General features: G+C 66.4%; 1 protein-coding gene across 1 annotated transcript; it reads right to left on the bottom strand.

Moving 5' to 3' along the window:
- Positions 1–4,502: 4,502 nt before the first annotated feature.
- Positions 4,503–23,716, bottom strand: TPO (thyroid peroxidase). Its single transcript, XM_036224199.1, has 15 exons — positions 23,651–23,716; positions 23,039–23,133; positions 19,982–20,066; positions 18,963–19,132; positions 18,119–18,251; positions 17,852–17,981; positions 17,242–17,448; positions 15,868–16,374; positions 12,078–12,336; positions 11,324–11,494; positions 9,371–9,608; positions 8,406–8,614; positions 6,272–6,442; positions 5,266–5,391; positions 4,503–4,606 (listed from the first exon to the last, which is right to left on the bottom strand). Exons 2-15 carry the CDS (start codon positions 23,130–23,132, stop codon positions 4,503–4,505), a joined length of 2,604 nt encoding a protein of 867 aa, XP_036080092.1. The 5' UTR covers position 23,133; positions 23,651–23,716.
- Positions 23,717–24,166: the final 450 nt, after the last annotated feature.

The following is a 24,166-nucleotide window of genomic DNA, read 5'->3' as shown; positions in this document are numbered from 1 at the left end:
TTCTCTAGAACCTTTGTGGCCACCGTTCAGGGACAAGGACATGCGGGGAAGAGGCCGAGCCGCCCCTGCCCATCAACCACAAAGATGGGCCATGCCGCGGGGCCTGTCTCAGCCCACGCGGCCCTGGAGGACCCGGACTTGGCTGCCAGCCGGGGCGGCGCAAGGGTGGTTTGTCCTGTGCCCGGCCGGGCCAACGCGATGAGGAAGATGCAACCCAGGCGGTGCCCCCAGGGCACCGACGGTGCAGAGCCTGGCCCGGCCGCCACCCAGCTGCCAACTGCAGACCCAGCCCCCCCGCCAGAGAAAGACAAATACCGTGCCACCTCGCTTAAAAAGAGGGACCTAAGAACGGGATAAATGAACGCGCGGACACAGACTCACAGATCGGAGAACGGTGGCTGCCAGGCGGGAGGGCCAAGAGCAAGCCGGCGGTGCCCGCGTCACGGGGGTGCGGCCGGGCCCCGCGTGGAGCCGGGGCGCCCGCTGGAGATCACGCAGATGTCTAAGCACGAGGCCGCAGACCTGAAACTAGCATAAAATAACACTGAACGTCGACGCTAATTGAAAAATTTTAAAAATAAAAAGATGAAACGAAATTAAACAAATAAAGTACTTTTCACAGTGAAGAAAAAGAAAGAAAAGCAGCACAGAAGCCCCACGTGTCACGCCCGGGGGGCCGGGCGGCGCGGTGGCCTCTCATGGCACCGGTTCTTCCGGTTTTGGGGAAGAATCGACGTCAGGCGGCACTTCCCGACCGTCACAGTCCGTGGAGTCAGCGTTTCCACTCACCCGTTCGTCTTCCGCTGCTTTCTGACGTTGGGTTCTTTTTGCACGTTTGCTTCAGCTTCGTGGGCAGAACCGTTGCGACGTCCACCCCACGCTGCCCGCTGCGCCCCCGATGCGCTGGCGCCCGCACACCCTCCGTGCCCTGCGCCTGGCCGCCCGCCGGCGAGACGCGCCCCCTTCCTCCCGGCACACAGGGCGGACGGCGCCCGTGCTTCCCCGCGCTGATGCGTAGAAGTCCGCCTCACTTTCCCCACCTTTAAACGTTTCAGGGTCTGCCCAGCGTACCTCACGTGCAAAGCAACGTGCGTGAGGGTGAGGAAGCCGGCGCCCGCGCCGCCCCTGCGTCCCGGGTGGCCGTGGCGCCGGTCAGACGGGCGGGCGGCAGCGTCGGTCGCCGCGTGGGCCGTCGCTGCCCGCTGACCTGCTGGGGAGGAGGCCATCTTCTGGGTCTGGTTCTTCAAACCCCTGAGTGAGTCACCAGCTGTGAGGAAACTTCCTTCCTGCCAACAAAATAAACAACTGACGGGCACGCACTAGATCTCGTCAACTCACTGGAGACCCCGTGACAACGGCTGGGTCAGTGAGGGTGTGGGCTCAGACCACAAACGACCCCCGCGGGGCCCGGTGTCTCCTGGGGTTTCGGCCCAAAGACACACATGCCCGGTGGTGACACGTGCCTCCCGCCCGGCTCTGGGCCACCGGGTGGGGCCAACGCCGCTGCCTCCACTGTGGGCTGGAGCTGAAGTGATCACGTTTCCGATTTAAAAACTGCCTTTGTGAAAGTGTCACTGAGGCTGACGGCATTCTGCATCTCCGCCAAGAATCGATCCAGGAGCCTGAGGTCAACGGCGTGCTGTGAGGCCTGCGTGCCCCTCGCCCTCTGCCAGGAGCCACCCAGGCAGGAGGACTCGGGGCGGACGCTCTTCCCGGCCCGCGTCCGCCCAAGCCAGTCAAAGTGGAAACAGCCACTTGTGCAAAACACAGAACAGGCAAAGTCATCGCCGTCCTTTGAGATGAGTGTCTCTGTCCTCCGCCAAAAGCTACGACAGAGTGAAACTTAACGGCAACGAAAACTGTCAGGTTGCTGTTCTGTGAGAAAAATTAAATGATGCGATTTTTTTGATAAGGCCTTTATTTTTATTGCCACCATTTTTGTCACTGTGCCGACAGATACGGAATGTTCTTTCCCCAAGTTAAAAAAAAAAATTCGACTATTTACAGAACATACTGGTAAAGCAGCATCCGATGGCTCTACAAGGCATCTGGAGAAACAGACGCAGAATCTGCCAACAGCAGCGCTGAAGCCGAACCGCACGGAGACCCTGCCGCTGGGCAGTGGCTGACGCCGGTCTGTGGACCCGCTAGGCTCCGTGGCCGCTGCTGGCGGCTGTGAGATCCGCAGCGCATCGGGCTCAGCGGCCCAGGGGACAGTGGGCGGGGACCCCAGCAGGGGCGGGCAGCGGGGGCGCGCGCGAGGGCCCCACAGGGACGCTCGGCCGCGGGTGGTGCGCACGTCCGCCAGCAGGTGGTGCTGTTTGCCAAGGGAACCGGCGCGTGGCCTGCGCCCCTCAGGGAAGGCCGCTGTCCTGCACGGCCCGCTCCGGCCGCGGCTCCCAGGCACACAGCGAGACGGGGGTCCCTTCCGGCCGGGTGGCGCGGCTCTCACCCGCTCGCCCGGCGTTGGCCATGAGCAGAGGCTTAACGACGACGCCATCCAGTCCAGCCACCGGCTGGAACAGCAGCTTCGGGGGACGGGCAGCTGGGCCCGCGCTCGCCGCCCGCGGCCCCGTGGCTGGCTGAACTGCGCTTGCCTCTCTCTTTGGGCGTTCACGTGCTGGGCGACGCTGGGGACACACGGAGCCGCGCGAAGCCATCAGCCCGTCGCAGGCCAGCGCACGGCCGCACCCCACACGTGCAGGACACGAAGCCCCAGCAGCGAGGAGAAGCCTGGGCGGCAGGGGCGGGTCCCCCGACACCCGCGCACGTGCCCACACCCTCCGGCCGGGCCTCCGGGCCGCCCGAGGCGCGACCGGGCAGCGGAGCCATCACGAGGAGTCCGGTTTGCTCATCCGCCCGCCGCCCCAGCGGGGCCGTGGTGCTAGATTTGCCTCTATTTGGACAATGGTCTCTGGGGGTTTTGAAATGCAGAACAGTTTTGAAGTACGTCGCGTTTCCGGTGAATTTTGAAACACGCAGCTGTTTTCATCGTCCGGGTCGGTTTGTCCTGACCGGGCATCGGACAACGTGCAGGTGCCCGGTCCGTCCGCCCGGCCACGGTCCCAGGGAGCTCGGCCTGGGCCACGCGGGGCGCTGCCAGCCGCCTCAGCGAGCGAGGGCCGGCGGGGGCCGCGCGTCTCCCCGCCTCCCGCTCTAGGAAGGGGCCTCCTGGCTCCAGGCCGGACCGTCTGTCCCTGGGTCAGCTGGGGGGCCGCCCTCGGTGACACAGGGCTTCCCCATGGAGCCGCCGCGGGCCCTACGGGAGAGGAGTGACTTGAGTCACGGCACACAGGACACCGTGCCCACGGCCTGGGTCATGGTCAGGCGGCGCGGGCCAGGCATGGTTTGTGCGTGGGGGGGATGGGGGCCTCGCTCCCGCAGGGCACCCGTGGGCCGCGTGTGGGAGGCTGGCACTGTGACGGACGCCCCCACGACAGGCCGGTCAGCCCTGAGCATCGCCAGGTCGGCCAGGCCCTTCCGTCTGGGACAAGCAATGTCACCTGGGGTCACGCACGTAAGGTAAAGGCGGTAGGAAGTGGGTTTGGACCGATCTTCCCCACACTGGCTGCGATCGTTTCGTTTTTGGAAACGGCGCGTTTCAGAAGCCGCCGCTTTCTCCCCGCTCCTCGCCTGCTGCCGCGGGCCAGCGAGAGGGACGGCGTGGGCGGCGCCCTCGGCTGCCGGGGCTCCCCGGCCCGACTCAGGTTCGTCCCCGCCTTCTCAAAGGCGGGTTGCATTCCGATGCGTCACCCTCCTTTGAAAACGGCTGTCTGAGCAGAAAGCGCGCAGCAGGAGGCTGCAAACGGGGGCGGGGGCGGGCGCCCTGCACTGGCGCAGCGAAGGACCGTGCGTGGTCACAGCAGCACCCGCCGCCTGCGGAGACCCCGGTCTTCACGGGAGCGTGTGACGCCGGGAGCCTGCGTGGGCCGCGCCACGCGGCCGCTCACCTCCCAGGCCCGCCTGCGTCCCGAGGGGGCGTGGTCCTCCCGTCCCTCTCCGTGCCCGGCGGTGAGGATTCAGAGCCGTGTGACCTGCGGGCGACGCCCCGGTTAGCACAAGTGCCCACATCGCCTGTGCATTTAGCCGTCGTGAACACAACCAGGAAGCATGCGTGTGGCCAGCTAATCGCCTCGGGCCTTTTGCTTAGAACAGTCCCCTGAAGCTCACGGTCTCAGCAAGCGACTCTGCAGCGTGCACAGGGCCGTCGCCACGGCCAGGTGACAGCGCTGCCCGCGTGGCCGTGGAGACGGGGCGGCGGCGACGGCCCCGCCACAGCGCGAGCGCCCAGGGCCGTGGGCTCAGCTGCCCCCCACCGAGACGAGGGCGTCTCACTGTGCGACCGCTTCTTGCCGCCACGGACCTGCCAACGCCACGGCGGACTCAGCCCCTGCGGCGTGAGCGGGCGCCATGCTCGCCGCTCAAAGCACCGCACGGCACCTGCATCTGCCCTGGAAGACCAGCGCGGCCTCCCGGCCCGGCCAGCCACGGACGAGGGCGACTTACCACCTGCAAATCACTGTCCAGGTGAGACCCGCCAGGCCGCCGACGAGCAGAGCGCCCAACGCGATGGACACCAAGGACGCCTTCGGGAGCCTCCCCGAGTCTGGGGCAAGAACAGGCCGGTGAAGGAGCCCGCCAGCCCCGGGCAGAGGTCAGCGTGCACGGCCCGGCCCCGAGCCCACCCCGGTCCTGGGCCACCCCCACCCTGGAATGTGAGGCGAGGGACAGCCTGCCAAACAGATGGGACCCTTGTCCCTCCCCACGTGACACCATGGCCCACTCTCCCCCCAACCCGGGAGAGCAATCTGGGTGCCGAGACCCTGGGGCCCCCCAGAACGCCCCTGGTGGGGCAGAAACGGTGCGGAGCGGCCGTGCCGGGTGGTCGGGCAGGGGCAGGGCGCCTGTGTCGGGCACAGCCAGGGGCAGCGGCCACGGCCACGGTCAGGAAGCACCGCCACACCGCGGCGCGTGGAGCCCGGGCGGTGGCCTTGGGGACAAGACCGCAGCGGGTTCCCCAGCTGAGGCGGGCGCGTCCACCCTCGGAGACCTGAGCAGGGCCGGCGGGAACCAGAGGGCCAGGAGCCTCAGCCGGAGGGGGCGAGACAGAGGGCGGAGGCTGCCCGGAGCGGGCGGGTCGGGGACCTCGGGGGTGGCGCTCGCGCACTGGGCGCCGGACGCCTGCGCACACGAGGACGGAGCCAGCGGCTGCGCCCACACCCCAGGCCCGGAGGGGCCGCCGGCGAGCGGGGCGCGCGGTCTCACCCACGCAGGTCCTGCCGTCCTCGCCCAGCACGTACGGGTCTGCGCACTGGCACCGGAAGCCGCCCCTCGTGTTCTGGCACCGCGCCGACGCGTGGCAGGGGGCGTCGGCCGCGCACTCGTCGACGTCTGCGCGGACAGTGCGCGTCAGGCCCGCCGCGCCCCAGCCGCCCGCGGGCCTCCCTCGGGCAGGGCGGCCCCTTCCCGCCCAGGAGGAAGGGGGCTGTCGCCCCCGTGGTCGCGGGGTGCCTGCCGGCTCCTCTGCTGAGGCCCCTCCTCCCAGGTCACTCCGGACCACGCGGACCACCCGCCTCTCCTCGCTTCCCCGCAGCGCCCTGGGCACGTGACCCCTCTGGCCCTGACGCTGACCCCAGGACGCGACCCGCTGCTTCCTGCCGGCTGCGGCCACCTTCTTATCGGAAACCAAGTCGGGGCCGGCGCGAGCTGGGGGCCTTCTGCGTGGCCAGGCTGCCCTCGCGGGCGGACCCCAAGGCTCGGGGGACCCGTGCTGCCCAGGACAGTGTCCCTTGTCCCCCCTCTCGGCGGGAGCGACTCGGCCCCCAGCCCTCGCCTGCGGCTCTGCGTGGCATCATCCACACCTGGCCGCCCAACGCCCCTTCCACGCAGGCGAAAGGGCGGAGCCGGAGGGAGGGCCCGGGGGCACCGAGCGCACGAGGAGGCGACGAGCTGACCGGGCTGGGCGCCGACCCCCCGTGGGGCATCTGTCTGGGGTCCCGTGAGACCCTGGCTCTGGGCCGTGTGTGGCTTCTCTCCCTTCCCTGCCTGTCCCCTGTGCAGCCGGCCGCCGTGACTGACCCTTCACCGCCCACGAAGGTGTCAACTTGGGGACGTGGGCAGCTAAGGAAGCCACGTTTGCTTCCCATGCCCAGACGGCCCCCGGGGCGGCCGTGCCCAGAGCCGCCTCTGGTGGGTGGCACCGCCCTGAACCACATCTGAAAGGGGCCGTTCGGACGTGAAGCCATCGAAGACGCGTTTCGAAGTGACTGACCTTTGCAGACGGGGGGCTGGGGGTCCCACCCCCGGGGGGTGCAGGCCGATTGCTCGTGGCCTTGGAGCGCAAACCCGTGCTGGCAGGTGAACACCAGCACGCGCCTCCCCGACGCGTTGCAGAGCACGAAGTCCCGGCCGTCCACTCTCTCTGGGAGGCCACACGGGTCACCTGTGCAGGGTTGGGAGGTACAGCCAGTCGGACACACGCTCCCCTCCGTCTGCCTCCTCTCAGGCTGCCCCACCCCGACCTCGCTGGGGCTCCAGGTCCCACCCAGCCCCGTCGGACGCGCAGACGAAGCAGCTCGCGGCCGGCATGGGCCATCCACTGCGCACGGCCTCGCCGCTGGCCTGGCGCGGCCCTGAGCTGTCCCTGCTCAGCTCCGCCCTCCACGCAGCGCCTGCTCCGGAGGCCCGGCAGCGCCTCGCAGGGCTGGTCGCCCGCTTGGAGGCCTGTCTGCGGCCGGTGGCCCTGGACACCCTCGGGCTGACCGCCGGCTCCCGCCCTGCCCCCCACCTTCCATCCAAGGGCCTGGACGAGGACTGCCTCCCAGACCCGCCCAGCGGGGCACGGCGCCCGGTGTCTCGGCGTTAAGGGTGACCCGCACAGGTGGCATTTAGGGAGCAACCCAGACTCACGCCCTCCGCTTGAGCCCCCTCCTCCACCCTCGCTGCCTTCCGCTCACACCCGCCCCCCGGTCACGAAGGGCCCCGCCAGCCCCCACAGGCCTCTCCCCTGGGCAGCCCTGCGGCTCACCCCCCGGGAAGTCACGGGGCTCCACCCCGGCCCCTGCGGCGGCTCCCACAGCACCAGCGGGGGGCCGGGCCACCGTCTCCCTTCCAGGGCCTATCACAGCGGCTGCCCCGGTTCTGCGGAGCCGGTGCGCCCACGCATGCTCCCCACTAGGTCCTGACGGTCTCCTCCTGGAACCCCGCACACCGCGCCCTGCGCAGGGGGACGGCGGGCCCCCGGGGCCGAGGCCGGCTCACCTACTGGCCCCTCATGTCCCGTCACCCTCGCAGGGCCCCTGGGTCGTGGGTGCCCCCCCCGAGGGGAGACTCTCCCTCTCGTGGAGCCCCACGCCCGTCACGCCATGGTGCCCCGCACTCCACGGGGACGGAGGGCACTACCCAGACTGCTGCTCGCCGGCCGTCTCCCCACGCAGAGTGTCGGTGCCGCGTGTGAGCGCGTGAGCGCGCCCTGTGTACGTGAGCGTGTGAGCGCGTGAGCGCGCCCTGTGTACGTGAGCGTGTGAGCGTGTGAGCGCGCCCTGTGTACGTGAGCGTGTGAGCGCGTGAGCGCGCCCTGTGTACGTGAGCGTGTGAGCGTGTGAGCGCGCCGTGTGCACGTGAGCGTGTGTGCATGTGAGCACGCCTGTGTGTACGTGAGCGCGTGAGCGCGTGAGCGCGCCCTGTGTACGTGAGCGTGTGAGCGTGTGAGCACGCCTGTGTGTTTGTCCCTGGCGCCTGGAAAAGGGCCTGTCGCTTAGGAGGTGACAGTCAGCCCACCCTGAGCTCCTGCTGGGGGCCGGAGTGGCTCCGTCCCCCAGGACAGAACGGGCGGGCGGGTCATGCCGAGCGCGACTGAGACTGTGACAGAGAACGAGACGCGTGTGACAGGCGCGTGCATCAGCCGCTGCCGCGGGCGGCCCGGCCGTCTCGCCAGCAGAGGGACCCGGAGGCCGTGGCAGCCGCAGCCTCCCGAGCCCCCCCGGCCGAGCCCCGGCCGAGCCCCGGCCGAGCCCCGCGCTCCTCCCAGAGCCTCACGGCCACGGCCAAGTGTCGGCCGCGCAACACGACCCTACAGTGTGTCGTCCGACCTGCTACCCCCTCCCTCTCCTCGTGGGGACCGTAGCGAGCCCGGCGTGTCCTTGGGTTGTCACAGCTCAGGCCCGAGACAGCGGGACCCCAGGCGGCCGCCGCGCCCCAGGCGCTCGCTGGGCACTCGGCAGCGCGCAGGGCAGCGCCTCTGACAGACAGGGAGAGCCCAGGCCGGGACGAGCCCTCCCGCCCGCGGGGATGTCGGCCCCATCGGTTGCTCTCTCCACACACGGCGACTGGAGGCCTCGGTGTGAGAAGCCGCTCCCCGGGGCAGGGTCTACAGGGGCGACATGAGGTGACGAGGGCGCGGTTACCTGGGGGCGCAGCCTCCCGCCAGGCTTCCAGGTCCAGGCCCGGGATGTCCTCACACGCCTTGAAGTCCCGGGGGGACCGCGCGAGCCGGAAGGCGTCGGCGGGCACGCGGGCGAGGCCGGTGTTGTCGCAGACGACCCGCGGCAGGGAGTGTCTCTCCAGCTCCCGCCGCTGCGCCGCGGAGAACACGCCGTCGCTGGCCCACCAGAACCTCCGAGAGCGAGCACAGGGGTCCGGTGGCGCGAGGGCCGCCTCCGCGCCACCGCCTCCCGCACCCCGAGCTCTTCGGACCACACGAGCTTGGTGACGACGCGGCCCGCAGCGAGGGGCCCTCGTTACCGGCCCCGGCACACTCGGCCGCCTGCAACGCTGCAGCTCGGACAGTAACGACCCAGCCGTGTAGGGTGAGGCGAGCTAACAAGCTCCTCTCGAAGGAACGTGAACATTCCAGAACCAATCTGACTCAGGCACAGGGCCCACGAAGAGGAGAGCACTGGGCGTGTCGGGCTCGGAGAGCAGGCTTTCCCCGTGCTCGTCCACACCGCCCCCCGCCCCCCACTCGTCCTGGGTGGCAGCGTGTGGACGTGGGGGCTGGACGCTGGGCCGGGGGCTGGGGGTTGAGGGCCGAGGAGGTGGGGGGCAGCGCCTGGTCGGAACCCACTGGCCCCACGCCCAGCCCGCCTCCGCCTCCCCAGGCCCCGCGGACGCGGTCAGAGCATCTGAGGACGGGCGGCGTCCCCGGGCGTCTGAAATGCGATTTGTTCCTCGCACGATGCCCGTGTCTCCATGTGACCACGTGACGCGGCGAAGCCAGCGAGGGCTCAGGCGTCCACGTGCTGAAGACAGGGCTCATCTCACGGCACAGTAACCGCTTCCCGGGGAGCCGACACCCAGCGCCACGCGACCGGGACCGTGTGGCGAGCCCCTCCTGCGCAGGCCTCGGGCGCGACTGGTCACAGGCACCTACCGGTCCCCGTCCCTCAGGGCCTTCATTTGCCTCCCAATGATGCACGCGAACAGAGGCCCGGTCCGGGCGCCGGGGAGGAAGGCCTCGGCCAGGCCGCCCAGCCAGACGTCGACGTTGTCGGGGTGCTCGTACAAGCCCCTCATCCTGCCAGCCGCGTCCCCGCTGGCCATGGCGCTGCCCAGGGCGGCCCAGGTCTGCAGTCTGGGCAGGCCGCAGAACTCCCTCCACTCGTTGTAACCTGCACGGGGCACAGGGGCCGCGCGCTCCGTCACGGGGCCCGAGTCTGCACCCGTCCACGCCACTGCCGCCCTGCGCACTCAACGCCACGGCTACAGCCATGAAGTCCTGTCCCGAAGGGCCAGCTACAGAGAAAGTGGGCCACCACCCCGCCCTGTGGACAGGAGTCGGGGGACAGTCCAGACATCAGGGTCTCACAAAGAGTCCGGTCACAAACACGCGGGAGAGCAGCAGGGCGGCTCCGAGCCCCGCCTGGATCTCGGCACCTCCACCTGCACTGGGCTCTCGTCCCTGTGAGGGGCTGAGACAGGCCGTCACCCTCTCTGCTCAGTGCATCGCACTCCACAGGACCATGAGGGCGCATGCACACAGACACACGCACACACACACACGAATATGCACACAAACACGCACATACACGCATGCATGCACACACATGCACATAGGCACATGTGCACAGTGCGCCCACACACGCGTACGCACGCACAAGTGCACAGACACGCATGCACATGCACATGTGTGTGCACAAGCACACGTGTGCGTACGCATGCGCACATACACATGCTGTGACCCACTTCCGGCCCAGCGTCGCCCTCAAGTGTCCCGTGGCCCCGTGAGTGACAGCCCAGCACTGACGGCTCACTCGGACGACGCGCCCGGCGCCCGCCGCACGGCTCGGGGACGCCGCGGCTTCCTCACTCCACGCTTGCGGAGAAAATGCATTGTTTTCAAAATACTAAGTGAAATAAAGTTTTAAGATCTATAGTAGTACAGACCAGCTCTAAGCGATTTTAAATAGTGAAAGTAACACAAAGCTTCCGCGTCCTGTGGGGGGTCGGCACGTCTTGTTTCACGTAGGACCCCGCGTGCGTCTCCTTCCTCGCCGCTCTGAGCAGCACGTCCACGGCCGTCTCCAGCCCCGGAGGGGACGGTGCGGGGTCGGATGCGGCCGTGGCCTCAGGCCGCCAGGCGGGACAGTGCGGGCAGGGACCGGGACTTCCTCTGCGGAGCCCGTCCTGTGGCCTGAGTGAGCAAGCCGCTCTCACGGCGCGTGGGGCACGTCCTCGTCCTCAGGACGCGCGTCTTGGCGAGCTCGCGACCCAACGGCCTCGGCCTGAGCATCCCTGACGCGCACGGACGCGTCCATCGTCCACTCGCTGGACGAGAACTGGGCCCTGCCTGGACGCGTCCTCCAGGCTCCTCAGCGGGTTTTTAGGTGAAGCGATTCAGCCTCTCAGGGTTTGGGGGCTGGGGAGCTCACGCCTGCGGCAGGTTTGGGGGCCCCGGGCGAGGCGGGACTGCGTGAGCCACTGTACATGCCAGCAGAGCCTGCAAGGGGTGCGGGTCTGCGCACAAAACCTGGCGTGAGGTGCTGAGCCTCGGGCACTCAAGCTTGACCGGATGGCTGGACTCTGGAGCCCAAGGACAGGTGGCCCCAGGGGAGACGGCTGTGGACGGGGGTCCGAGGGGGTGCGACGCAGGAGCGGAGGGGCACGGGCCCGGCCTGAGGAGAGGGTCTCTGCTCACGCCAGTGGCAGGACCCTGGGCCAGCCGGCTAGCAACAGCCCGAGGCAGCGGGGCCAGGTGTGCGGGGCTCGGGACTGGACGTGAGGAACAGACCGGTGGGCTCCGACCACCTGTGCGGTCTGCCCTGGACGCTGCACCTCCCCACCCCCACGGCTCCTGCGACAGCGGGGAGGCCGCGGCGCGGCTGACCTGGCAGCCCGTGGTCCCGGCCTCTCTGCAGGTTCAGCGACGCCAGGTCGAAGGTCCCGGGGCCCGGCGGCATGAAGAGCCTCTCGGTCAGCGCCCGGTTCATCAGCTGCCCCCACACCTGCAGCTTGGCCGGCCGCGCCAGAAGGCCCCTCACCACGGGGTCCAGGCCGCCTGGAAAACACCCCGCGTCATGGCCAGCCTCCCTGCTCCCGAGGACGCATGGCCCCGCGCCGCGCGCCAGGCTTGTCCCTAACAAAGCGGTGGCGGCCATCGAATGCCAGGTTCCTGCAGAGGCGGGGACTCCACAGGGTGGGGAGCTCCTGCGCCCTCCTCCCCGCCCTCCAGCCCAAGCCCACGGGAGCCTGCCGCCACGGGCCAGAAGCTCCCGGCCAGGAAGAGGGCACACGGGGAAAGGGGGAAGGAGTGAACGGAACAGTTTTCCTGAACAGCCGGTTCTCCGCCGCGCCCAGCTGTCCCGCTCTGCAGCTACCCGCGCTGAGCATGGCCGCGGGACGACGGCACGGCGCGGTGGCGCCACCTGCAGGGTGCGGCGTGAATGGCGACTTCTGCCCAGCAGGCGGGGGCCGGCGCACCGGCTGCGCCCCGGCCACGCCCCAAGTGTGAGGGGGAAGCGTGTCTGTCGCCTGGCTCGGGCTTCCAAAGGGTCCGAACACGTTCACCCCCCGTGAACACTGACCCCTGTCGCGTCCGGCGCCTCCGCGGGGAGGGAGGGGCAGCCGGGGGGCGGGCGCACCTTCCTCGAGGAGCCTCCAGGGGCTGAAGAAGGCGTCCTGCAGGGGCAGCGGGGGCAGGCCGGGCTGCTCCTGGAAGCTGGCGTCCAGCCGCCTCACCAGTGGGTGGACCGTGGTGTGGCCGAAGCGGAAGGCGGCCGTGGAGAACACGTTGGACACCGTGGGGTCCACGGTGGGGTCGTAGCCCTTGTAGGGGCCCACGTGCTGCCCGAAGGCCTTGGGGCCCAGGATGCTGGGGACGTAGTCCCGCAAGGTGATAATCTGCGAGAGAGGGGAGCCCAGAGCTGCTGAGCGGGGGCAGCGGGGGCAGAGCCAGGTGCCCCCCCCCAAGGGACAGGTGGGCGGGGCAGCAGGGGCAGCAGCTCCAGCAGCTAGGACAGTCCAACGGGTCCCCACATGCCGTCTGGGGGGCAGGGCGGGCAGGCGGCACAGCACCGAGGGCGAGGCCGTGTTCCATCAGAAACGAGTGCACCCCCAAACCCCCAAAGCGCCGCCTCCCTCACGCCCTCCACGGGCCGGCGCTGCGTGCACACCGGGCGGCGGCCCGGAAACCTGCGCTCCGAGGGCCCGCGGCAGACGCACGGACGTGTGAGTCGGGGTTCGGGCAGCCCCCCCCAGCCTCCCCGCGGGGTCTGTGAGCGTGAACGCGCACGGCGCTGCCATCGCGACGCAGCGTGCGCGGCGCCCGGGCCGGGCCTCGCCGCTCCGCGTCAGCCGAGGACCGCGCGCGCTCGGTCCCTCTCCCTCCGTCTGCCCTGCCGGCTGCTCGCTGTCTGTCGGAGCCACAGACACGGCGATCGCGGGGCCGTCGCGGGTCTCAGCGGGGTTTTCCACATGAGCCTAAACTCCCACTTCCTGTCCCGCCCTGCGAGGACACGCGGCGGCGTCTGGAACAGGGACGGACAGTGCCTTGTCCTGGGGGGGGGGGCAGAGCGGGGAGGGCGGGAAGACAGCCTGGGCCGCGCAGGCTGTGCCGGGGACCTCGGAACTTCCCGGAGAGGGCTCGGTTTTTAGTGGATTTTCATGGCTCCTACTTACGGGCTAACTATGGAGCCTTGTCCTCGGACGCTGATGGGGCTGCTGGGGGCCGGGGTGGCTCCTGACAGGGAAGGTGCTGGGGGAGGGGGGGGACACGTGGCCCCGGGCCCGGCCAGCGCAGACCCTCTGCCGGTGGGCAGCCGACAGTGACAGCGGCTCCCTCCCGGTGAGCAGCTAACACCTGATCCGGCGAGCTCTTCGCGGGTTCAGCTGAAGACTGGCAGAGCTGAGCGTCCTGTGGGCGGTGGCTCCTGATGCCATCGCTGGCCCGGCGACGACAACGTGCGGCCTGGTCCCAGGGGAACGCTGTACGAGGGTCTCGCTTTGCACTGAACAGCATTTTTTCAGCATCGAATTGGTTTGGAGCTTAGAGGACACCTTGGCCTGTGAGTTGCATCCGAGAGGCGTGCCCAGGGGGAATGCTCGCGCGGCCCAGTGTGTCGGGCCAGGGGTCAGGGAGGTGAGCTGCCAGCGTCCCGCGGCGTTTAAGAAGTCACAGGACCTGCACGCTGGTGACGCATTCCGCCCGCACGACGAGATGTGTCTTCTCAGTGTGACGTGGTGCTTCGTGGGAGCGGAGGTGGCAGCGGGGCCTGGGGCACGGCCGCTGTCCCCACTGACGGGGCAGGCAACGCCAGACAGACATGAGTGGCAGGCCCCGCGTCGGGGTTCGCGGCTGATGAGAGGGAAGCCCCCAGGCCCTCCATCAGCGTCCGGGGTACTTGTGACTTCGCTCGCAGAAACAGCCCCTGGAGCCCGGTGCGGACGTGGCGGGGGCCTCAGGTGAGCACGGCCTGGCTCCAGCGCGGGGCGACCACTGCCCTCCACGCAGGCCCTCTGCGGCGTCTCCTCCCCACGGCAGACGGGGACCGGCCTCCCTCTGCCGCACCAGGGACAGGCGACGACCGTAAATCCGAGCGTGAGGGTTTTGATGACGCCTCCTCCCTTTCTCCTTACCCGGAGCTCAGCCGGTGCACCCCAGAATCCCGAAGGCACGTGCCGCACACGCCCCTCGTGCCCGACGGGCTGCTACCGAGCGACCGAGTCCCCTCGCCAGCGCGTCCCGGGGCCCCTTCTCCACCACTTCCTCACGACCTGGTCGGCGGAGCAGCTGAGACGGTCCCCGCGGACCGCCGCACCACTCTGGCCCGCGGCCGTGAGCGCGAGTCCCCCCGTGCTCTGCGGGGCTCCACACAGCCCCCCGTAGCACGCCCTGGCGCGTCCTCGCTCGGCCTCGTGGGCAGCTCCCTTCCCCTGCCGCCGCCCCGTCTGGCCTGGCTCGCTGGCCCCGGGCTCCGCAGTTTCGCAGACACTGCCAGGCCTGGCGTCTGGACCTCGGTGCCCCTCACGGCCCGTGTCCCGAGGGACGGGCATCACTTGTGCCTGAAGGATGGCCGAGCAGCGGCCCCTACCCAAGGGACCAGGGACAGGAAACCTGCAGGCGCCATCGTGCGGACCAGTCCCCGGGAGGCAGAGCTGCCACGTGGTCCTGTGTCCCGTGCTGGGCTCCCGACGGGCTGCCGCCCCCAGGTTCGGGAGGCCAGAGGGTGTCTGGTGAGCGACTTGACTTTCGCTCGGACCGAGACGAGGACCCGGGCGCGTTCTCTGGCAGCCCTCCGCGTTCGCTCCAGCCCCCCCAGCGGATCCCCATGGGTCACCTGCCTTCCGGCGACGTCGCCGATCCCGTCGGACCCCGACTCTCCAGGGACGGCTCAGGTCAGTGCCGGAGCTCAGTGAGAAAACCAGCCCAGCCAGACGCCGCCGGCGTCGGGCACCTGCCTTCCACGCCAGCTCCTGCTCCCACCCCCCACACAGACTCACACACGGCACACACACTGCACGCACACACCACGCATGACACACACCTCCACACGCCAGACACACCACACACACCACACATGACACACACCTCCACACACGGAAACACACCACACACACCACGCATGACACACACCTCCACACACGGAAACACACCACACACACCACGCATGACACACACCTCCACACACGGAAACACACCACACACACCACGCATGACACACACCTCCACACGCCAGACACACCACACACACCGCGCATAACACACACCTCCACACACGGAAACACACCACACACACCACGCATGACACACACCTCCACACGCCAGACACACCACACACACCGCGCATAACACACACCTCCACACACGGAAACACACCACACACACCACACATAACACACACACACCACACATGACACACACCTCCACACACAGAAACACACCACACACACCATGCATGACACACACATACACACTACACACACACACCACGTAACACATGCACAGAAACACACACACCCCACACACAGTGATGAAGAAACTGCTGAGATGTCCTACTTGGCCTGCAGGCGCCGGCCGGCGGGAGAGGAGCCAGCAGCTGACGGGTCGACCAGAACTGGCCACCGGACGCGTCACCCCAGGTCCTGATCTCGATCCCACACACAGAAAAATCGTCGTAATCAGGGAAGAATTAAAACAGACTCTCGTGTAACTTGCTAATGGGCCAATCGCACGCAGGTCACGTCCCTCGCGCCCTCTGCTCTGTCTCCAAATCCCGTCCGTACACGACGCCGCTGTCCCCGCGGCCGCGCTCTGGGGACCGGCGCGGCGAGGCCCTGCCGGGCGGCTGCAGACGGCCTGCGCCCGTGACCCCCCCCCCCCCACTGCTGCCGCCGTGGCTGCCGCCCGCCTGCCCCGGGGCCCGGCCCGCGCACCTGGTGCAGGGCGCCCACCACCTTGCGGGCCTCCTGGTAGGCGGTGTCGGCGCTCCAGTGCGGGTTGAGGGCCTTGAGCGCGGCCGCCAGGCGGTTGTGCTCGCGCAGCCACAGCGTGTGCAGGGCGGCCAGGGCGGGCGCCTCGCTGGCAGCGGCAGTCCCACCGGAGGAAGAGGGGGAGAGGGGCCCCCGCGGGGAGAGGCGGCGAGAGGGCGTGCCGGGCGGCGGGAAGGGCAGGTGGGCGCGGCCGCGGTCCCGGTGCCGCGTGTTGACCCGCAGCAGCCCCTCGGCGCTGCTCCAGTTGCGCAGCTGCGCCTCCGAGGCCGGCGAGCTGCCGTACACGGTGGACGCGTCCAGGAAGGACGTGAAGCTGTTCATCTGCTGCCGCGCGTTGGCCGTGGACAGGTTGCCGAAGAAGGCGCCCTGGGCCCCGGTGCCGCAGGCGGCCGACGACCGGTAGAAGGGCAGGCAGGCGGGCCCGGCGGCCGGCGAGGCGTTGGCAGGGAGCTGCGGGGAAGGGCAAGCCACTCACCCTGGGCTCTCGGCGGCGCCCGCGCCACAGACACCGGGAGCCCCAGCTGGCCAGACCCAGGACACCGCGTGTCCACCCTCAGTCCAGGCCCGTCGCACCCTCTGGGCAGGGCGCCATGTGGTTTGCTCGCCACCCCCCCGTCCCCGACACGGCTCCCTTCCAGCCTGCTGGGGCCCCCTCCGCACCGCCGGCCCGGGGGGCCTAATCGCCGCTCTCCCACGGCCGCCCCAAGCACAGCCCGGCGTGGCCAGAGCAGCTGCAGTGAAGGTTTCTGGGACCAATGCCAGCGAGGACGCGAGCCCCAAACCAGGGGGCCTCTCTGAAACAGTCTGCGCTCTCAGGTCGAGCGACCGAAACGGACACAGAGGAACTTCGCGGCCCCTTTCGGGATGCCGGGCCCTCGCCCCAGAGCTGCAGGCCTGTCCCTGGTGGCTGGTCGGCCAGGTGCGCACAGGCCCACCAGCGCTGAGGGCTGCCTACGTCAGCCTCGCTGCTCGCGACGCCGCCACAGCAACCAGGCGGAAAACTACCTCAACGCTCGCCGAGACGTCGACTGGCTGGCTGCGGCACGACGCGGCACACACCGGGCGCCGAGGCGGCGTAAATGAGCCACGTCCAGGCCAGTCGCTGACAGGGGGAGAAGGGCGCGAGCTCCCGCCGCGCAGCCCGGGGCCAGGACGGCCGGGCGCGGCCCGCGGGGGGGACACGGAGCCACCGCACACGTGCGCTCAGGTCATTTACGGCGGGGCGCACGGGACAGTCCTAACGGCTGTGACCATTCGCCCAGGAACAGGACAACAGCTATGGGTTCCGTGGTAAAATGAACACCGGGGACGTGCTACCTGAATGGGGAAGCATGGGTGCCGGTTCTCGCAGGCCAGCTGGCAGTCCGCCCCTCCCCCGAACGGGGCTTCGCTGACACTCTGCGGCGTGAGGGCGACGTCGTGCCCGACGTACTGCCCCCACGCCGTCAGCGCGTCGGAGAACTGGTCGTCATTGGCGACGGCCTCGTCAGAAGCTTCAATGACTTGTCTCACCACCTCCCGCACCTGGACGAGGAAAGAGGCAGGCGGATTAGGTTTGAGTTCGGCAGCTAATTTGCCCCTGAAGGTAGGCGGCCATCGCCACCTTTGCATAAATGAGCAACCCACTTAGTTGGCACACGGGTCTGAACAGCCCAGTCCTCCACGTGCGAGCACAGGGCCTATCAGAACCGCAGAGGGGCTTGTAAAGGGCACAGCGTTAGCCAGGCCTCAGTCTAAACCTGCAGCACCCCGCTGGAGAGCCGGTGAGATGTGACTCCCCACCTCGCAGGGGGGCGAGGTCCCAGGAGTCAGGTCAGCGCCCACCCGCGGAGAGCCCGCTCCGTGGGCCGGGTGCCGTGAAGGGCTTCCTCCAGCACCACGGGGACCCAACCCCTGTACCGTCCATGCGGCCTCCTGGGGTACCGACCGGGGGCAGAGGGACACCGTGGTACAAGAAGTGGGGGTTCCAGCCTCTGGGCTCACTGATGCCGTCCTCATAGGCGGGGGGCAGCCATCTCGCCAGGGCCGTGTTGGAGGCGCCCCACCTGGGGTGGTCTCTGCAGAAACGAGCGAGCACACGCGTGAGCCGGGGCCGGAAGGGTGGGCGGCCGCAGACGGTCCAGGGTCCCCTCCTGGTGGCGCCTGGTCACGTGCACACCGAGCCGCGTGAGGCGACGAGGGCGCGGGGACACACCTGTTGTTGCACGCCCCTGTGATGAGCCGGTACTTGCTGGCCAGGCAGGTGTGTGGACACTTCGGGGGCAGCATGTGTGGCAGGCACCCAGACACCCGTGCGATGGCGGCCAGGAGGGCTTCCGACACCGCGTCTGCGGGGGACACCGGGCCCGACGCTGTGGCGACCCCCGCCCCCGCCCCGGCGCAGGGCACTTCCAACGCGGTCTCAGCGCGGGCTCCGGCCTCGGAGCCTGGGGCCCGCTCGCGACCCGCGCCGCTGTGCGGGAGGCCGCCCCTGCTCTAGACGGGCCCTCTCAGCCCCTCGAGCTTCCTCGTTGCTCGGGGTGGGGGTTTTCTACATTCATTTTGCTTCATGATTGCTCAGAAACGCGGCTTCCAGCGCTCTGAGCCCCAGGTAAGCCCGGCCCAGGCGGCCTCAGCGTTACCCGTCGCGTGGCACCGGGAGGCGGTGTGCCCAGCCACAGCCCCCGCCTTCGCAGGACAGTGCCCGCCCCCCCAGCCCAGTCCGGTGGCTCAGGGTGTGCGAGAGCCCGTCTCCAGAAGCCTCTCCCGTGTGGGGGGTTTTCATTTCCTTCTTGAGGATGCGTCCCAGAAAACTCTTATTTTTGCTAGTTCTCTCTCCTTATTGAACACATTCTTGAGCTACTTGACCAAATTCAATTTGAATAGCAGAGAAACAGTTGCTTCTCAGACTAACAAAAATTAAACATTTTTATCGGCATTTTAAGAGCAGTCGCTTTCGTCTCAAGTGGACAGGACTTCGTGGCGATGGAGGCGGCTCCCTGCCCAGCCCCGCGGGGTCAGCTGCTCCCTCCGGGCCCTGCTCCCACAGGTGCGCTTACCTGTTAGAGACCGCGACTGCCGCGGGCCCAGGTGGGCTCCGCCCCTCACCGCCCGCACCGAGGCCTCCATTATCTCCGCTGCGCGGGAAACAGCTCGGCTCGTCGGCTCAGGGAGTTTGGAGAGAGACAGGAGCCGCGATGGAGAGAGGGCCTCTCTCTTCTGGAGGTTTCTACAGCACGAGGGGAGACATGAAGGCGGCTGACCCTTACGCACGGTTGTTTTGGTAACTCGCTACTCTCCAGTTAAGCAGACGTTTACCGGGCGGCCTCCAGGACCCCGGGGGCAGGCGAGGGTGCCCTGAGATGGGGCACGGACACGAGCAGGTGACCGGCACTGAGAGACAGAACGGCCGGGATGCGCCCTGTACGAACACTCAGCCTGAGTCATTCGATCTCCATAGCGACCGGGTACGATAAACCTTCCCATAAAAATCCACGCAGACAGCTGGGTTTCGGCCGACGGGGCCTCGGGGGGCGTGCGGCCCTGCTGGGGCCCCAGGCCCACAGGTGCAGAGGCTGCTGAGTGTGTGGCACTGCTCGGAGGCCGAGGTGACCAGTGGCCCGTCTGCCGCGCCTCGTGCCTCCACGCACACACGGGTAGCGCACGAGAATTCCCTTTCTCCCTTCGATTCGAGTTTTTAGAAAACAAGTAAAAACGAGTATTGGCAATAAAGAATTTTCTGGCTGGAATAACAGAAATTTGGAACAAAGCAATGACTGCTTGGTGATATCTGGTGTCCTGAGAGCTTCTGTAATTACTAGTTCACTTCCAGCAAAATCGTGAGCTTGTGAGGGGAAAACAGGCTCCTCAGTTTCACGTCTGTTTGCTTTACAAACATCTAACATGACACCGTAACATTAATACTGTGCGAGCTAATTCTGAAAGTGAAGGTGCCTCCGCCTGATCTGTGAAACAGGGACTCCGAGAGGTAACTGTGGGCGGGGCGGGCTCTGGCACGGGGCCAGGCCCACGCTGGGTGGTGGGCGCACCCCCCGCCCCGGGGCCCCCCACGCGGCACCTTTCCATCGTGCTATGGATGGCGGCATCCACCAGGCGCTTGCTGGCCTCCAAAATGCCGAGGATGTGAGACTCCTCAGACGTCCCTGTGGAATAAACGTCCCACTCAGCACACGATGGACGTCCAGCAATTCTCGTCACGTCAGCTCTGGGCATGCAGCCCGGCTGGGGTGGGTGGGCGCGTGGGGCCCGGCCGGGGCCTGGCCTCTCACTGTCCAGAACACCTCTGGCTCTTAGCTGCATGTCTGGAACACAGGCCGATGTTTTTTCTGCCAAGATTCACAGGTTGAAATTCTAGTGCCGTAATGGTGTAGGAGCTGGTGTCCCTGGGAGGTGATTGGGCCACAAGTCTGGTCCCTCATGAATTCAGGTCAGCACCCTCACATAGGGACCCTGGGGAGCCCCGTCCCCCCTGAGACATCTGTGGACCAGGAAGGGCCCGCCCCAGACTCTGAAGTTGCTGGCCTCCAAACTGAGAGGAATACCGTCTGCTGTTTCTAAGTCCCAGGCTCAGGTGCTCTGTTAATGCAACCCGAACGCACTAAACCACGATCGCGTTTCCGAGTTAAAATGTGAGGTCCCAACGAGTGACACGACAGAGGCAAGTCCTCCTGGTGATGTGCGCAGGGCGCTCCTATTACTAAGTTATCTGCTGCATGATCGATGTTTTATCTGAAGAGATCCATTTATTTCCAAAAATAAATATGGTATCAGAATATTTTCAAACATTATCTGGTAAAACTGGTTTTAAAAAGTACTTTTCAGAAGCTTTAGAAAGAAGTAGGCATAGTTACTGAGTTCAACAGAATTAAGGGACTTTAACAGTCTCTATCCTGAGGTGACCAGAACCCGTTAGAAAGTTTGAGGGACTCTGAGTGCAAGTCCCCAGAGGACATGGACATCGGGTGCCCAGTACCTGCCCCACCCCGAGCCAGGGTTGGGACCCCGGCAAGGGCCCCTCGAGGGCTGGCAGGCGTTGGCCTCAGGTGCCTTCTGCATCTGTCCCCAGGGGACCACAAACATCCCGCACATCTGTCCTCGTCCCCATAATTCCTGCAGCCCAGTCTGCCTCTGCCTCTGCCCGGTGATCACAGCAAGTCCCCTGTACTTAGAGCAGGGCCCTCGGTGTGGGAAGCCGGTGCCCCTTCTCCACAGCCACACAGGGCGCTGGCTCTGGCTGTGGCCCAACTGCCCTGGGGGCCTGGTCGCCCCTCCCTGTGATGACCTCTGTTTGCTGAGACCCTGTGGCTGGCACCCAGGGCCCCGCCTGCTTCCTGCCACCCGCTGGCCTGTCACTCCGCCCCCCGCGGCTGTGGCCGTGCAGTGCGTCCTGCAAAGGCGGCCACACTCCAATCTCGGCTTCACACAAACACTGGTTCTGGACGGGGAGGACGCCGCGCCCCGGGTTGCGCCCGTCTGTGAGTGCCAGCGATACAAACCGCAACTCACACACACCGAGTGGCAGCGTCACATACGTCTGGCCCTGGTGAAATCTGACTGATAAAGATTGTTTCAAAGAAAGTTCACAGCGAGTAGTTATTTTGTTTCAAAGCTTTTGTTGGCTTACTATTAACTGGAAAAAAAAAATCTCTTACGTTAATGTAAAATTGAAACCTTCAATAATATTATTTTCTACATGAGTGATTTATAAACAAGTAGTAAGCCAGCTTCAAAATATCCTAATCAACAATAAGTCTCCAAAGTGCAGCATTTTTGCTGGATCCTGTATTGTGCATTATTTATATATTTACTGGATATTTAAGCTAAAAAGAAAATTACATCTCTCAGAGATGGGGAAATAAGTTAAAAAATTACTTTAGCAAAGCTATAAACGCCACATTTCCTGATTTCTAAGTTGATTCTAAAACTGAAGAGCGAGGCGCATTTTTACACCCCGTTGGCCAGACGCCCCGCTGGGCGGTTCTGTCACGATCAGCTGCGGACTCTGGCCTTTGCGACCGCGGGTCGCGAACCAGGAGCTTGCTACAGGGCAGCATAAGGACAATCGATCAGCTCACAGGACCCCTGCTGAACGTCTGCCACGCGCCTGGGACCAGGCTGACTGGGGGGGCCGGAACCACGCTCCCCAAGAGACCTGAACCCGCGAGTCTGTGTCCGGTCCCAGCGCGGGGCCGCACAACGCTCTCAGCGCTCACAGTGAGTGTGGCAGAGTTTCCCCATTCACACAGGAGGACGGGGGGACACCAAGGCCCCGGTTGTAACTGGGGGGTCAGAGCCCACCCACGCCGTCCGCTCACCGGGCTCGCCTCCCCGCCCTGACTCCCGGGCGGCGTGGACACGGAGGGCTTTGGACTTCTGCGGGCAACGTCTTGAGATCACGCAGCGCTGGCGCTGAGTGAAACTGGAAGCCGGTGGCTCCCTGCAGGAGGCACAGCTCGGCGGGGTGGGGACACGTCGCAAGGACCCAGGGCGCTGGCCATGCCTGGGGTGCTGGGCGAGGCCCGTGACTCCCGGGGACAGGCCGGTGTGGGCGCGCCGCCCAGCGAGCCTGCCCGACACGCTGAGGAACATGGGGACAGGCGCCGCCCGGCGCGGCGTGACTCGCCCCAGGGCTGGCAGCTGCAGCGCCCGCCAAACGCCCTCTCGCACTCCGCTGGGTACAGCCCGTCCTGGGTTTGGGGAGTTTTCCTTTTCCTTTTTTTTTTTTTTAAGCAAAACAAAAATAGATGTGATTATTCTAACCACTGCATCTCCAAAGCTTTCAAACCAAGGTTGGCACTGTACCTCCCTGATTCCAGAAGACACATCACAGAAGTTATTTAATGAAAATGATTTGTGGCAAAGCAGCTGCTCACAAAGCAATATTTTTTCTCCAAATATATAAGCAGCTAAAAATGAAAGTTTCCTGTGGTGTTACCATTGGAAACTGTTTTGTTTTGCTTTTTCAGGAAGACTTACATTTTAATCCTTTAAAACCCCTGCACACCTGCGCCCCTGGGGGGACGGCAGGATGCCCGCAGGTCCCACCTGCCCGCCCGCTGTCCAAGCCCAGAGACAGCTCAGAAGGTGGGAGGGCCGCGTTCCACTCATCACTCACCCCAGAAGTGGTCCCCGTCCCTCAGGAGGAAGGGGAAGAAGACTTGGCTGCAGGCCACAAGCAGAGTGACGCCCAGGACAGCCCACGCCCGCATGCTGAAACCAGAGCGGGGTACAGAGGTCAAGGGGAGGCCGGCGGGGGCCCTTCTGACAACAGGCAGTAAGAGTCACTGTCAGCTGACTGCTCCTGGTCTCTGCCATGGTGACAGTTCTCACCAGCCTACGTCTGGGCTCTGGAAGTTTCTGATTGCTTCCAGAACCAGGGAGTCTGCTCGCCCGGCCAGTGCGGGGTGGGCTCCTGGGTCCTGGTTACGTGAGAACGAATCACCAAATGTGGCAGCTCTGGGCCCAGAATGGCTCAGTAACAACCTATTTTATTTCGTGTAAAATTACCTGGAATAGTCCTGAGAATAAAATAAACCTCCCTCCCATAATACGTCTCTGCAGAAAAATGAGTAACGGCAGGACTTCAGTCTTCATAAAAGTGGTCAATAAAATTCCTGACTGCATCTGAACCTCTCACAGCAGTCGCTTCTCTGCGCGTACGGTGGCCTCAGCGGCACAGCTGTCAGGACACGGCAGACTGGGACTCAAGCCTCCCTGCGCCCCGCACCTTTGTTTCCGCCTCGGGCTCTCCTCGCCGCTTCGCAGCCTCCGGTTTTGGCAACGGGACGGAGCCGAGCGGTGTCCAACGGGGCGCGCCCGCCTGTTACCCGGCCACGCAGCTGAGCGGGGCTCGGGAGCCCACGGCCGCAGGTCAACGCCAGTGCAGAGACGCTGCCCGTCTGCCCTTCGGCCCAAAGGCCACCCCCGCCCCGCAGCGTCCACTCAGAAAACTGGAGATCCGAGTTTTACCACCCGCCCCTCCTCTCACGGGCCCAGCAGGGCTGGGGCTCCCGGTGGCCGTGACTCCGAGCTGGTCGCGTGCAGGCCTTGGCCGGCCTCCATATAAAGCGGCTGGATGCTCCGCTACCCACTCGAGGGGCAGGGCGGGGCTGGCTGCCACCCCTGGGGCCACCAGGGCTCGCCGTGTTGTGTTTGCATCAGGCGCCTGTGCGCTGGACAGGAACGGTTTGGCGTCACTTCGTCCCCAAGGGGTTGGGCCTCTGGCCATGAGTCAGAAAGGAGA

The sequence above is a fragment of the Rousettus aegyptiacus genome, unplaced genomic scaffold, assembly GCF_014176215.1.
Source record: "Rousettus aegyptiacus isolate mRouAeg1 unplaced genomic scaffold, mRouAeg1.p scaffold_m13_p_7, whole genome shotgun sequence".
Lineage (NCBI taxonomy): Eukaryota > Metazoa > Chordata > Mammalia > Chiroptera > Pteropodidae > Rousettus > Rousettus aegyptiacus.
The sequence above is the reverse complement of the archived record's forward strand: the minus strand, read 5'-3'. Positions and strand labels throughout refer to the sequence as shown.

What these genes read in the sequence shown, in the direction of transcription:
- TPO (XM_036224199.1), bottom strand. Translation starts at nt 23,132, where the DNA reads ATGCGGGCGTGGGCTGTCCTGGGCGTCACTCTGCTTGTGGCCTGCAGC. An exon ending in CTGGAGGCTCCTCGAGGAAG is followed by an intron (nt 11,495 to 12,077) that starts GTGCGCCCGCCC and finishes GGTGTTTTCCAG; the next exon opens with GCGGCCTGGACCCCGTGGTG. An exon ending in GGACGGCAGGACCTGCGTGG is followed by an intron (nt 4,607 to 5,265) that starts GTGAGACCGCGC and finishes TTCTTGCCCCAG; the next exon opens with ACTCGGGGAGGCTCCCGAAG.